The sequence below is a fragment of the Capricornis sumatraensis genome, chromosome 2, assembly GCF_032405125.1.
Source record: "Capricornis sumatraensis isolate serow.1 chromosome 2, serow.2, whole genome shotgun sequence".
Classification (NCBI taxonomy): domain Eukaryota; kingdom Metazoa; phylum Chordata; class Mammalia; order Artiodactyla; family Bovidae; genus Capricornis; species Capricornis sumatraensis.
The window spans coordinates 26770951-26785909 of record NC_091070.1 but is presented as its reverse complement, the minus strand read 5'-3'; the positions used below and the strand labels follow the sequence as shown (position 1 = coordinate 26785909).

General features: G+C 37.4%; 1 protein-coding gene across 1 annotated transcript in view; it reads left to right on the top strand.

Moving 5' to 3' along the window:
• SYNE2 (spectrin repeat containing nuclear envelope protein 2) overlaps positions 1 to 14959 on the top strand; it is a 271450-nt gene that overhangs the window by 17353 nt on the left and 239138 nt on the right. Inside the window, exons 2-5 of the mRNA XM_068963775.1 lie at positions 8132 to 8193; positions 9384 to 9479; positions 9588 to 9665; positions 9754 to 9846. Of these exons, the coding sequence (XP_068819876.1) occupies positions 8132 to 8193; positions 9384 to 9479; positions 9588 to 9665; positions 9754 to 9846 (329 nt within the window). The remainder of the gene's footprint in view (positions 1 to 8131; positions 8194 to 9383; positions 9480 to 9587; positions 9666 to 9753; positions 9847 to 14959) is intronic.

Sequence of the window (14959 nt, the reverse complement as noted above, 5' to 3'; positions counted from 1 at the left end):
ATATACTCCCCTTTCCCCCATCCCACCCCCTAGGTCATCCCAGAGTGCCAGACTGGTCCCCCTGTGTTATACAGCAACTTCTCACCAGCCATCGGTTTTACACATGATAGTGTATATATGTTGATGCTACTTTCTCCATTTGTCCCCCTCTTTCCCTCCCCAGCTGTGTCTAAAGTTGCCCAGGGGGTTTTAAAACAAGGATTAGAATAAGACCTAGGCCTAGTAACCATTGCCAATAAATTCTTCTCCAGGCAACGACAAGTCAGTTTGAGCCTCAGGCTTTTAATCTTTACTAAATCTTTCAGTCAGCTAAATTTATTGAGTATCTCTTCCCTACATGGCACTGGGTTAAGAGGAAGCAAAAACACAAAAGGATAAAGGTTGAGTTTTAAGGTTTGTGCATTGAGTAGAAGAAAAGCCAGATGCCAAGGAGCATGACTGCAGTACGTGAGCAGCAAGTGGTTCTTACCGTAAGACAGAAACAAAACGGTTGCGTTTTTCACGGAGCTATCCTGTCATAAAAGTACAGATGGGATCATTGTAAACACGTTACGTTATAACTTGCTCTCTTTCACTTAAGAGAATACACACACACAGGCACATATATCTCTACTTTGTTCTTTTTACTAGCCAGATATCATTTTCTTCCTTCCTGTTTATGTGGAAGGTTTATGATCTTTTAACAATTTTCTTATGGTTCAACAGATGCTTTTCTGATTTAAATAGTGTACCTAAATCATGTTTATTTTGAATTATCAACTTAAAAAATATCATGTATAGTAATTCATTTACATATACATTCATTCAGTCAGTCGACAAGTTTTGGCTGAGTGTCTTTTACTTCTTGGAGCTAGAGAGCCAGTGACCAATCAAAACAAATCCTTGCCCTTTAGAATTTCTTTTCTTTGCCTGCCTAATCTAGAAGGGATGTATAGGAGATTGTTAATTAATGTTGTCTAAGGGCAAGGAAAGTGGGTGTTTGGGAAAGTTAAGAGTAACTTGGGATTCTATTACTGTTTGAAAAAATTGTTTTATGAGGATTATATACTTTCTAATGGTAAAGATTAAAAAAAAAGATCCAACAATGTGTTGTGGTAAGCCAGAGCCAGCAGAGACTATTTCTGTTTTGCAAAGGGAACATTGAACAGAAAATGTCTTATTTTAACAAATGTCAATCTAACACCCACCATGTGCTGGGTGCTGGGGTTTCTGTGGGTCCAGAGGGATATGGAAGAATTGTCCAATCCAGAGGGTACATAGCATATTGATGCAGAAAACAGTGCAACTCAGTTGGGGAATTGTAGATACTCTGGTTTGGCTAGGGCAGTAGGATATGAGTGGAGAAGTTATGGGAGATGAGTCAGGAAAAAGTTGATCAGAGTCAGATTATGAATGAGTGATGTAGAATGTTAGACTAAGAATTCATTAAGGAATTAGGGAATGATCAAAAGATTTTAATGAGGAGAATGAAAGATCCAAGTAATAAATCTGGGGCCATGTGCAGTAAACCTGTAATCAGTAATCCACTAGAGAAAGGGAAATTCCTGGATAGAAGGAGGTTACAAAGCTTCCTTGGTGACCTCATGCAGTAGAGAACATTCTTGGAGAAGCCACATTGTAGTAATGCGTTCCTCTGTATTTTAGTGAAAATGTAAATTAGAGATTCTTATGCCTGGGTGACTTTTAATAATGGGAAGGACTGCTGGAGTCAACATTTTAGATGAACTTTTGTCAAACTGGACCTTGCTGAGACCCAGTGGCCATGGTAGTTTTATAATGAGCTTAGTAATGAATTTATAATCCACCCTCTTTAATTGAGCTTAACTCAATTTGTTTTCATTTAAGTTCCCCTCCAGCCAAAGATATGAGTTGCCAGCTCACAAAAGGTAGATTGAATAAGAACAAACTCAGGGATTAAACGTATTTTTATGGTAATGACACCTAGAGAAAATCTTTTCCTTCTATGCCTCCTTTCTCAAACTCAGCCAGATTTTTACCAAGAATGATAAGGACACCTATATGGGCCTGAATAAAATTCACTGACTACATTTTCCTGCCTTATACATATTTTTTTATTTGCCTTAATAAAATTAGGAGAGAGAATTTCTCACTCTCTCTACTCCTTGGTATTTTAAAAAACTCATCATTATGGTAGATTTTATTCTCTTTCTGCTTTTGTTTTTTTCCATCCCTAACGTGCTGATTAAAAGGGCCTATTCTCATTATTTAGCCATAAAAAAGAATGAAGTAATGCCATTTGCAGCAACATGAATGGCCCTAGAGATTATCCTGCTAGGTGAAGTAAGTCAGAGAAAGACAACTATCTTATGATGTCACTTAAATGTGGAATCTAAAAATGACACCTATGAACTCATTTACAAAACAGAAATAGACTCCCAGACTTAGAAAACAAACTTATGGTTACCAAAGGGGAAAGGTGGGGAGGAGGAATAAATTAGGAAGTTGAGATTAACATGTACATACTATTATATATAGAATAGATAATCAACAAAGACTGTATAGCGCAGGAAACTCTACTCAATACTCTTTAATAACCTATATGGCAAAAGAATATGAAAAAGAACAGGTATATATGTATCTGAATCATTTTGCTGGACACCTGAAACTAACACAACTATACTCAATATAAAATAAAATTTTAAAAATTAAAGAAATAGAATAAAAAAACAAAAGGTCCTGTTCTCTTCATGCCATTCCGTGAAAAGTTTTTATTATTTTATTAGAAAGTTACTCTGAAAGTTTAAAAAATAAAACCCAACATTAATAAAATCTCACTCACTCAAATTAAGTTGCTTTAAAGCATGTGGATCTCAATTATTTTTTCCCCAATGGGTCAACCTTTGAAAAGAACAAAAGGTTACTTATCCTGCCATAGGGTGAGCTATTTGGCTCTGATTCCTGTTGAATTAATAGCACTTTTCAAGGGTAAGACAGTATGGAAGTGTGGGAAAAAGTGTCAAGGGATAAGTGACAATGCAAGGACAAAACATTCAATCGAGTGGGTATTAGGGTGTTTAATGACACCTGGGACATCTTTGTTTGCTGTTAGCAAAGGGTCCTTGTTGCATTTGAAGGTTTCTGATTTCCAGGATGACCAAATATCCTGTATTTGGACAACGCATTCGTTAAACGCCATGAAATTTCCTTTTTAAAGATTTTCATGAAGGTTTCAATTGCTAACTGTAGAGTTCTGGGTGGGGATTTGTACTGACTGCTCATCTTATTGTTTTTCTCTTTGTTTTTATTAGATTTTAATCAAATTAGCTCAGATATAACAATTTTCATTGGAGATTTTTGGTTATTTTATTTGTGTAGATTATAGATTGGGTGCTCAATTATTGAGCACCCTTTAAAGTGTAAATGAGCTACAACTAATTTCAGCTGGTAATACAGAAAAGATGAAATGGATTTAAAGAGTTGAGGAAATCCAACAAGGTTCAGTGCATCTTTAATCTCTAGTTACAATTATAAAGACCCTAAAGTTCCATTTACTCAGGTTCTCTTCATTTTCTCACCCTGAGCTCTCATCAGATTAAAACATTTTTAAGAACTCAAACTAGGTGTCATGCCAACCATTTCAGTTTAACCGTGTTAGAGATTAATAGGGGTGAATGGGAAGAGTCAAAGGAAAGCAGTGTTTTAGAAGATAGAACAGACAGCTTTTCAAAGAAGGAATGCAAACACATAAAGGTAGGTTTGACCTTCTCAGTACAGTAAATAAAATATAACAATAATAATTAGTAAAATTATTGTTATTCCTACTCTTTTAGCAAATATTTATTTAGAATCTGGCCAGACTCTTACAAGCCTGGAATATTTCACAAATGAAACATCTTGTTTATGTGCTGCTTAAATTCTATTGTAAGGAGAGCAAGACATTAAATGATAAACCTACTACATATGGTGGCTCAGTGGGTAAAGCATCTGCCTACAATGTGGGAGACTCAGGTTCGATCCCTGGGTTGGGAAGATCCCCTGGAGAAGGAAATGGCAACCCACTCCAGTACTCTTGCCTGGAAAATCCCATGGACTGAGAAGCCTGGTAGGCTACACTCCATGGGGTCTCAAAGAGTCGGACACGACTGAGCAATTACATATATGATATACAGAGTGCCTGAAGAACTATGGACAGAGGTTTGTAACATTGTACAGGAAGTGGTGATCAAAACCATCCCCAAGAAAAAGGTATGCAACAAGGCAAAATGGTTATCTGAGAAGGCCTTATAAATAGCTGAGAAAAGAAGTGAAAGGCAAACGAGAAAAGGAAAGATATACCCCTCAGAATGCAGAGTTCCAAAAAAGAGCAAAGAGAGATGAGAAAGCCTTCTTAAATGGACAATGCAAAGAAATAGAGGAAAACAATAGAATGGAAAAGACTAGAGATCTCTTCAAGAAAATTAGAGACACCAAGGGAACATTTTATTTATTTGCATTTATTGCAAAGATGGGCACAATAAAGGACAGAAATGGTAAGGACCTAACAGAAGCAGAAGATATTAAGAAGAGGTGGCAAGAATATGCAGAATAACTGTACAAAAAAGGTCTTAATGACCTGGATAACCACGATGGTATGATCAGTCACCTAGAGCCAGACATCCTGGAATGTGAAGTCAAATGGGCCTTAGGAAGCATCACTACAAACAAACCTAGTGGAGGTGATGGAATTCCAGCTGAGCTATTTTGAATCCTAAAAGATGATGCTGTGAAAGTGCTGCACTCAATATGCCAGCAAATTTGGAAAACTCAGCAGTGGCCACAGGACTGGAAAAGGTCAGTTTTCATTCCAATCCCAAAGAAGGGCAATGCCAAAGAATGCTCAAACTACTGCACAATTGCGCTCATCTCACATGCTGGCAAGGTCATGCTCAACATCCTTTAAGTCAGGCTTCAAAAGTATGTGAACCAAAAGCTTCTAGATGTTCAAGCTGGATTTAGAAACAGTAGAGGAACCAGAGATCAAATTGCCAACATCCGTTAGATCATCGAAAAATCAAAGGAATTCCAAAAAACATCTGCTTCATTGATTACACTAAAGCCTTTGACTGTGTGGATCACAACAAACTGTGGAAAATTCTGAGATGGGAATACCAGACCACCTTACCTGCCTCCTGAGAAACCTGTACGCAAGTCAAGAAGCAACAGTTAGAACCAGGCATGGAACACAGACTGGTTCAAAATCAGAAAAGGAACATGTCAAGGTTGTATATTGTTACCCTGCTTATTTAACTTATATGCAGAGTACATCACGTGAAATGCTGGACTGGATGAAGCACAAGCTGGAATCAAGATTGCTGGGAGAAATATCAAATAACCTCAGATGTGCAGATGATACCACCCTTATGGCAGAAAATAAAGAGGAACTAAAGAACCTCTTGATGAAGGTGAAAGAGGAGAGTGAAAAAGCTGGCTTAAAACTCAACATTCAAAAAACAAAGATTATGGCATCTGTTCCCATCAACTCATGGCAAATAGATGGGGGAAAAAAAGACAACAGTGACAGACTTTATTTTCTTGGGCTCCAAAATCACTGCAGATGGTGACTTCAGTCATGAAATTAAAAGACTGTTGCTTCTTAGAAGAAAAGCTATAACAAACTTAGTGTATTAAAAAGCAGAGACATCACTTTACTGACAAAGGTCTGTATAGTCAAAGCTATGGTTTTTCCAGTAGTCCTGTACACATGGTGATAGTTGGAACATAAAGAAGGCTGAGCACTGAAGAACTGATAAACTGTGGTGCTGGAGCAGACTCTTGAGAGTCCCTTTGACAGCAAGGAGATCAAACTAGTCAGTCCTAAATGAAATCAACCCTGAATAGTCATTGGAAGGACTGATGCTGAAGCTGAAGTTCTAGTACTTTGGCCACCTCATATGAAGAGCTGACTCATTGGAAAAGACCTTGATGCTGGGAAAGATTAAGGGCAGGAGGAGAAGGGGGTGACAGAGGATGAGAAGGATAAATGGCATCATCGATTCAATGGCCATGAGTTTGAGCAAACTCCAGGAGATGGTGGAAGGACAGGGAAGCCTGTAGTGCTGCAGTCCATGGGTTCACAAAGAGTGGGTCACAACTGAACAACTGAACAACAATACTACATATGTAGCTTACATAGAATGTTAAAGGTGGTAAGTACTTTGGAAAAATAAAAATCAAGCAGGACAACAGGCAGAAGAAGAGGGTTACAGTTTAAACTAGGATGGTCAGAATAGACCTTTACAGATGAGTACCACTTAAACCAAGATTTGAAGGAGATGAGGGAGTTAGCTTGTGGGGATAGCTGTAGTGAGAGTATTCCTGGAAGAAAAGAGAGCTAGTGCAAAAGCTCTCAGGTGGGAATGTGTCTGGAGAATTTGAAAAAACAAACAAATAAACAAAAAAGCAGATAGGCCAGAGTGGTTGGAGTGGAATGAGCATAAGGAAGATGGTGGGGTGAGGGCAGGGGCAGGCGGTGTGGGGCTTGTAGCCATTTTAAGGGGTGAAGTGGGGGGCCCTTGCACAGTTTGGAGCAGAGCGGTTTCCTGATCTGAGTTAACATGGAGCAGGATCGTCATAGTGAAGGTGGGGAGACCTGGTCATATTCTGGATGCATTTTGAAGGAGGACCTAAGAGGATTTCCTGAGGCATTGAATATGAAGTGTGAGAGAAAGAGCAACGGCGGCGTGTGATCTAGGAGGAAGACAGTGTGGGGGAAGCATGGTGTTGGTGTGGGGCTCTCTCTCGCCCCAGGAAGGAAGAGAAGACCCACCTTGAGTGTTCAGATCTTTCCCGGGACCCTCTGCCCGGTTCGTCAGAATGAGAGCTGGCACTTGCTCTGTGTTTCCTCGTTGCCAAGGTCCGTTCACCTCGCGTGAACCACTAACAGTCTCCCTCAGTGTGTGCTTCCCACGAGGAACCTGCTCCATGTCCCACAGCTACTCAGTGACTGAGGCAGGGTTTGGACTCAGGTCTCTCTGACTCTAATTGCAGCTCATTTACGGTGAATTCAGTGGCTATGTATTCTTCACAATAACTGTCAAGACTAAACTGCCACGACTTTATGAGGCTTTAGGATGTTTTCAGGTGTTCTGGGTTTATCTGAAGTTCCAAGTGTTGTTGGCTTCGACGGCAAGTCCTTTTGGCTTATCAATTTTTTTTTTTTTTTAATTCTTTTTTTTTTTATTTTTTTATTTTTTTTCTTTTTCCATAGCCTTTTTTTTTTTTTTTTAAATTTTAAAATCTTTAATTCTTACATGTGTTCCCAAACATGAAACCCCCTCCCACCTCCCTCCCCATAACATCTCTGTGGGTGATCCCCATGCACCAGCCCCAAGCATGCTGTATCCTGCGTCAGACATAGACTGGCGATTCAATTCTTACATGATAGTATACATGATAGAATGCCATTCTCCCAAATCATCCCGCCCTCTCCCTCTCTCTCTGAGTCCAAAAGTCCGTTATACACAGCTGTGTCTTTTTTCCTGTCTTGCATACAGGGTCATCATTGCCATCTTTCTAAATTCCATATATATGTGTTAGTATACTGTATTGGTGTTTTTCTTTCTGGCTTACTTCACTCTGTATAATCGGCTCCAGTTTCATCCATCTCATCAGAACTGATTCAAATGAATTCTTTTTAACGGCTGAGTAATACTCCATTGTGTACATGTACCAAAGCTTTCTTATCCATTCATCTGCTGATGGACATCTAGGTTGTTTCCATGTCCTGGCTATTATAAACAGTGCTGCGATGAACATTGGGGTACATGTGTCTCTTTCAATTCTGGTTTCCTCGGTGTGTATACCCAGCAGTGGGATTTTTTTTAATTCTTTACAGGTCTTTGTACAGCACTGTCAAGGTTATGTAGGGGCTTAATTCTTTTGTCAGTAAAAAGTATTAAAAAACCATTGTCTCTTGCAGTTAATCTGTGGGTGTAAAAAAATCTCCTATCAACATGTTATTTCCAAAACATTTCTTGGACAAACATCTAAAATTTAGACTAAATTCCAAGAAAGTGTATAAGATTGTGAGACACACGCACATTCCCAGAGTGACAGGCCTTTAATGCTCTGATTTGTTCAAATGGCTTCTGAGGCTTCTCATTTTCTAACTGCCGTTGTCCTTTTGAAATAGCTGAACAGGAAGACACTCAGAAGAAAACCTTCACCTGCTGGATAAACTCACAGTTGGCAAAGGTGAGGAAAAACAGAGCAAATCAAGCTAAAAATATATTTAAGTGATTGCTCCTGTTCTCTCCTGTTTTGGTCTCCAAAATGGCAATGGTGAGAGATTGAAAGAATGTGTTGAATGTCACCTTGATCTTTTGTATTCTGTTTTGATATATTTGTTATTCTTTCCCAACACTAAAAGGGGGCACTTGGGCACTTCTGTTAAGGATGTGGGAGACAGTGCTATAAAATACTGAAAGCAGCAACATCTGTTTTATCAAATGCAATTATAATGGAAGTCCTATATATTGAGTGTTAGACACTGTTAAGTTCTTTAAATGTACTGACTACTCATTACGTTTCATTGAATTAGCAACATCCCACGATATAGATAGTATTGTTTCTATTTAAAGAGCAAGAAATGTAAGGCACGGAGTTGTGTGACTTCTCGATGGTCCCACAGCTTATAAGCGATAGTGTAGTAGTGTAGTGTTAGCTGCTCATGCAACCCCATGCATGGGCTTATGACGCCCACCACGCTCCTCTGTCCATGGAATTCTCCAGGCAAGCCTACTGGAGTGGGTTGCCATTTCCTACTCCAGGGCATCTTCCCAACCCAGGAATTGAATCTGGGTTTCTCTCATTGCAGGCAGATTCTTTACCATCTGAGCCACCAGGGAAGCCATGAGTGATAGCACTGGGATGCTGTCCCAGGCAGTCTGGACCCAAGACCTTGATCTTAATCTCTGTGCCACCCTGGCTCTCAGTGATGCCAAGTGCCTGGAGCAAACTACATACAAAAATGAATGAGCCTCTCTCACAGACTACCCATCCTAGCCCAATGCTTGTAGTTCTAAAAAGAATAAATTCATAAACAGGTTATTTCAGAAATGTAATCTCCTCTCCAAATGGGTCACTATTGGCTGATTCTGACTATCTTGAATGCCACTTCTCCACACAGGTTTTAAGCTTTCAGTGAAAGCTGAAAGGGTGTTGTGTTATTGGAAATCTACTGTGAGTTAAGTTCACTTCTTTCCTTAACATGTTTGGATGTGGAACTTTGTGTGTTTTCTATCATCTTGTTAATTAAGAAGAAAATCACTACCGAATTTTAGCTTTTACAGAGATCCTAAAGCACATTTATGAGATTCTTAATGTTACCATGTTTTTGTTCCAAACTGTTAATGATTACTTTTCTTGTGACCTTTGTTTGGTAGCACACCCCTCCCTCAGTTGTAACAGACCTGTTCACAGACATTAAAAAGGGGCATGTCCTCCTGGACCTGCTGGAAGTTCTCTCAGGACAGCAATTGGTAAGTTTTTAAAATTAAGTCAGTAAGCTTTTAAAACGACATCAAGAAATTTTGTGGATTAAAAAAAAAGCACATTTCTGAGTAATATATTTTGCTTGAATCTCATAGCCTCGAGATAAAGGATCTAATACATTCCAGTGTAGAATCAATATAGAAAATGCTCTGACATTCCTAAAAAACCAATCAGTGAGTATGAAATTCACATGAAAATGAGTTGGGGAGATTAATGCTGTGAAATATTTTCTCTTTTCTAACCTGCATTTTTCTTTTCCAGATCAAGCTAATAAATATTCATGTTACTGATATCATAGATGGAAACCCATCTATTATTCTTGGCCTCATTTGGACAATTATACTGCACTTTCATGTGAGTAGTTTGATAATGAAAAGTATTCCTCTTCTAATTACCACAGTATAAAATAAATAAGTGTAGTGCAAAAGTGTGACTTGACGCTAGAGCTTCTTTAGAAACGAGACCCATTGGAAGTCTTTTCAGGTGAAAGCTATATAGCTGACCTTTTGTCACTTATGTTACTCTTCAGCTGAAAATTGAATACTAAATTATCATGATATACTGAAATAGCATATATGTATCAGCTCCAGCCTGAATAGGACTTGCCATGGTAAATTTTTGTTTATTATTGTTTACTCTGGCAGAAGAGAGAATAGGAAGCTTTTGGAGTAAATTCTGGGAAACTAACCCACTAAACTTGGTAAAAATCTCCCTATTTTTGAGGTCCTTTGTCTAATAGTCCTGCAATATCTAGTTCTGTCCCAAGACTGACTCATAACTTTTCTTTCATTCCATGAGTATTTTTGAGCACCTGCTATGTGCTTGCTTTTGTGCTAGGACACTAAGAAAATAATAGCAAATAGCATGATTATAGTCCTGACTTTATGACACTTATGATTGATAAATACATACTTTCAGGCCTGGAATTTTGAATTAGTGCATGTTTTGTGGAGCTACTTGAAAAGTTTACATGTAGGTTATCTCCATAATTACTTTAAAAATAACTAAAAATTATATGGAAAGCAAGTGCTTATTTTAGGAAAAATAGAAGGTAACATAACTAATTTATATAAAATTTCAAACAAAATGAGACTTTGTATCATTTCTGTATACCTATAGTTGGTACAAAATAGACTTTGTATCATTTGCAAAGTATCAAACTGTATCATTTCTGGTTACCTATATTTGTAGTTATAGTAGAATAATATACATGAAGAAGATGAAAACTAAATTTAGGATTTGGAGTTTTTTTCCTCTGGGAAGGGAAGGAAATGGAATTGAATGCACAAAGACAGAGGCTCAAACTGTGTTTTGTTTCTTTAAAAATTATGAACTAAATGTGGTAAATGTTAAAATTTGATAATTCATAGGCATATTAAATATTTTCCATACTTTTTAAGGTATTTGAAATATAAATTAAGATGTCAACATAGATAATAAAAAGAAAGTCATCTAGAATTTCACCACTCACAGATAACCACTTCAGTTAATTTGATGTACAATCCTCATGACATAATATAGCAGGAATTAATATATATATTTGTGCATGTCTGTCTTAAACAAAATAGGATTGTGCTCTCCATATTGTTTTCAAGTTATCCTAATTATCATCTTTCTGGGTTTATATATATTATAATGGAAGCATGGTGTTCTATATTAAAGCATATTCATTAATGGACTCTCAAAATGCTCAGTTTTTTGTGACTGTAAGCAATTCCAAAAAATTTATCCTTAAGATAAAACTTGCATATAATCTTAATCATTCCCATGGGCCAAATTCCTTGAAACAGCATTCTTGGTCCATAAAGTTTGCAAAATAAAAGCTTTTTAAAATTTTGTTTTAATATTGTAAATGAACTTTTGGTAAGAGTATAACACACATAGAGGAAAAGGCACAAATCTTAAGTGTAGAGTTTGATGAATTTTCATAAATTAAACACATCCATGTAACCACCATGTAACTGAAGACAAAAAGATAGAACATGGCCAGCATGTCAGAGCCCTAGGTCTTTCTCCCAGTCTCTGTTCTCCTTCCCTATAGATAACCACTACTTTGATCTTTATCATTGGTTAGTTTACCATTTTAAACACAATATAAAGGGAATTATAACTGAATTCTTTTGCATACACTGTGTAATACTCTTCTGTATCTGATTCATTTTACTTAACATCATGTCTGTCAGATTCATCCTCTTAGGATCTTTCCTTTTCATTGCTGTGTATGAATATACCAGTGCATGAATATACTAGAACTTGTTTACCATTCTGCTGTTGATGAACATTTCTTTTGTTGCTAGTTTTAAGTTGTTACAAATAAAGCTGCTAAGAATGTTCTTGTATATGCCATTTGGTGCCTTTGGTGGCCTCATTTCTGTTGCATATTTATCTAGGACTGTAACTGCTAGGGTGTAGGGCATATGATCTCTAGCTTTAGCAGATCACTGCCCAACAGTTTTTCGAACTTTTTCTGATTTGCGCTGTTATCAGAGTTTGATAATTCTTTGAGCTAATTCTCACTAATCAGTTTAGTTCAGTCGCTCAGTCGTGTCCAACTCTTTGCGACCCCATGAATCGCAGCATACTAGGCCTCCCTGTCCATCACCAACTCCCCGAGTTCACCCAAACTCATGTCCATCAAGATGATGATTCCATCCAGCCATCTCATCCTCTGTTGTCCCCTTCCCCTGCACCCAATCCCTCCCAGCATCAGGGTCTTTTCCAATAAGTCAACTCTTCGCATGAGGTAGCCAAAGTGTTGGAGTTTAGCTTTAGCATCAGTCCTTCCAGTGAACACCCAGAACTAATCTCCTTTAGGATGGACTGGTTGGATCTCCTTGCAGTCCAAGGGACTGTCAAGAGTCTTCTCCAACACCACAGTTCCAAAGCATCAATTCTTCGGCGCTCAGCTTTCTTCACAGACCAACTCTCACATCCATACATGACCACTGGAAAAACCATAGCTTTGACTAGATGGACCTTTGTTGGCAAAGTAGTGTCTCTGCTTTTGAATATGCTATCTAGGTTGGTCATAACTTTCCTTCCAAGGAGTAAGCGTCTTTTAATTTCATGGCCGCAATCACCATCTGCAGTGATTTTGGAGCCCCCCAAAATAAAGTCTGACACTGTTTCCACTGTTTCCCCATCTATTTCCCATGAAGTGATAGGACCAGATGCCATGATCTTCATTTTCTGAATGTTGAGCTTTAAGCCAACTTTTTCACTCTCCTCTTTCACTTTCATCAAGACACTTTTTAGTTCCTCTTCACTTTCCGCCATAAGGGTGGTGTCATCTGCATATCTGAGGTGAGTGATATTTCTCCTGGCAATCTTGATTCCAGCTTGTGTTTCTTCCAGCCCAGCATTTCTCATGATGTACTCTGCATAGAAGTTAAATAAGCAGGGTGACAATATACAGCCTTGACATACTCCTTTCCTATTTGAAACCATTCTCACTAATACTTGACATTAAAACACACACACACACACACACATTTATTTTAGCTATTCTGCTATGTGTAATGATTTATAGAAGTTTTAAATATATTCTGGATCCAAGTCCTTTGTTGGTTATATACATAAGTTGCAAATATCTTCTCTGACTCTGTGACTTGCCTTTTCAATCCTTTAATTAACAGACATTCATAATTTTAATGTAGTTCAAATTTATCAGCTTCTTTTTTTTTCTGGTAGCTAGTACTTTTTGTGTCTTTTAAAGAATTCTTTCCCATTGCCAGTACCATGGAGATATTCTCTTACTTTCTAGAACAGTTCTTTCTAGTAGAACTTTCTGCAATAATGGGAATGTTCTATACTTGTACTGTACAGAACAATAGTTACTAGCAACCTATGGCTATTGAACTCTTACAGTGTTGCTAATATGTCTGAGGAATTAAATTAAAAAAATTTTTAAACCAATACAGTATTGTAAAGTAAAATAAAGTAAAAATAAAAAATTTAAAAAAATTTAAAAAAATTAAATGGTCACATGTGGCTAGTGGCTATCATATTGGACAGCACATGTCTAAAAGCTTAATTATTTCACATGTCACATTTAGATCTGCAGTCTTTCAAGAATGAATTGGTTTGTCTGTACACCTGAAACTAATACAACATTGTAAATCAAATATACTTCAATACAGAGTTAAAAAGAAGAATAAATTGATTTGTGTGAATATGTTATGTTAAAGCAATCAAGATTTACTTTTTCCATATGGCTATCCAGTTGACCCAACACTAATTTTTTTTTTTTTCCTTGCTTTACTGAGAACTTGACTGAGTTAGGGATTACCAAGGACATTGATAAGCATTAAAAATCTTAACTTACAGAAACTGATACTTTTTGCAGGAGAATGAACAAATATCACATTTTCCCAATAATTAGGATATATAAGGAAGAAAAAAACGTCCCTTTACATAGGGTCTTGGTACTAGGCAACTTTTAAGCAATTGTGTGCAAAATAACTTTCTCATTTCCAGAACACTTTTTGTCTTCTGTTTGCTGTGAGAGCAAGTGTCTGCACTTTCTGTGCTATGCTCTTTTTTTTCAATTGGAGGAAAATTGCTTTACAATGTGTTCATTTCTGCTGTACATCATGAATCAGTCATAAGTATACATATGCCCCTCCTTCTTGAGCCTCCCTCCCTCCCAGCCCTCTAGGTCATCACAGAGCACTGAGCTGGGCTCTCTGTGCTATACAGCAGCTTTCCGCACTATCTGTTTTACACATGGTGGTGTATATATTGTCAGTGCTACTCTCCTAGTTCATCCAATCCTCCCCTTTCTCCCGCTTCACGTGTCCACGTGTCCAACATTAATTGAAGAGACCATCATTTTCCTACTACGCTATAGTAGCACCTTCATAAATCAAGTAGTCATGTAGGTATGGCTCCATTTTCAGACTGTTCTGTCCCATTGTTTATCCTTGCACCAGGTCTATCCTAGATTAATTTCTGTAGCTGTACAGTCAGTCTTGATATCTGATAGTGTGCTCTCCTACATGTTTATCAAGATTACCTTGGCTTCTTTGCTCTTTGTATTTCCATACAATTTTTTAAACTGAGATGTAATTGAGATATACCATTGGGTAAGCTCATTGTTAATTTACGCACACAACCTACTGGAATTTTAATGAGGATTGATTAAAGTATAAAATCATTTGGAAAAAGTTGACATCTCTTACATAATGCATCTTTTAATCCAAGAATATAATATTTTCATTTGTGTTCTGTTCAAAAGATTTTAAAATTTTCATTATGATTTCTCATTTGACTGATGGGTTCTATAACAATCTATGACTTAATTTCCAAATATTTGAAATTTATTTTTTATATCTTCACTAATTTCTAGTTTAATTTCAGTATGGTCAGAAAATATAATCTGAATTATTTCAGTCCTTCAAAATTTCTGTGGCTTGCTTTATGGCTCAGCATGTCAATTTTGGTAAATAGTCTATATTTACATAAATAT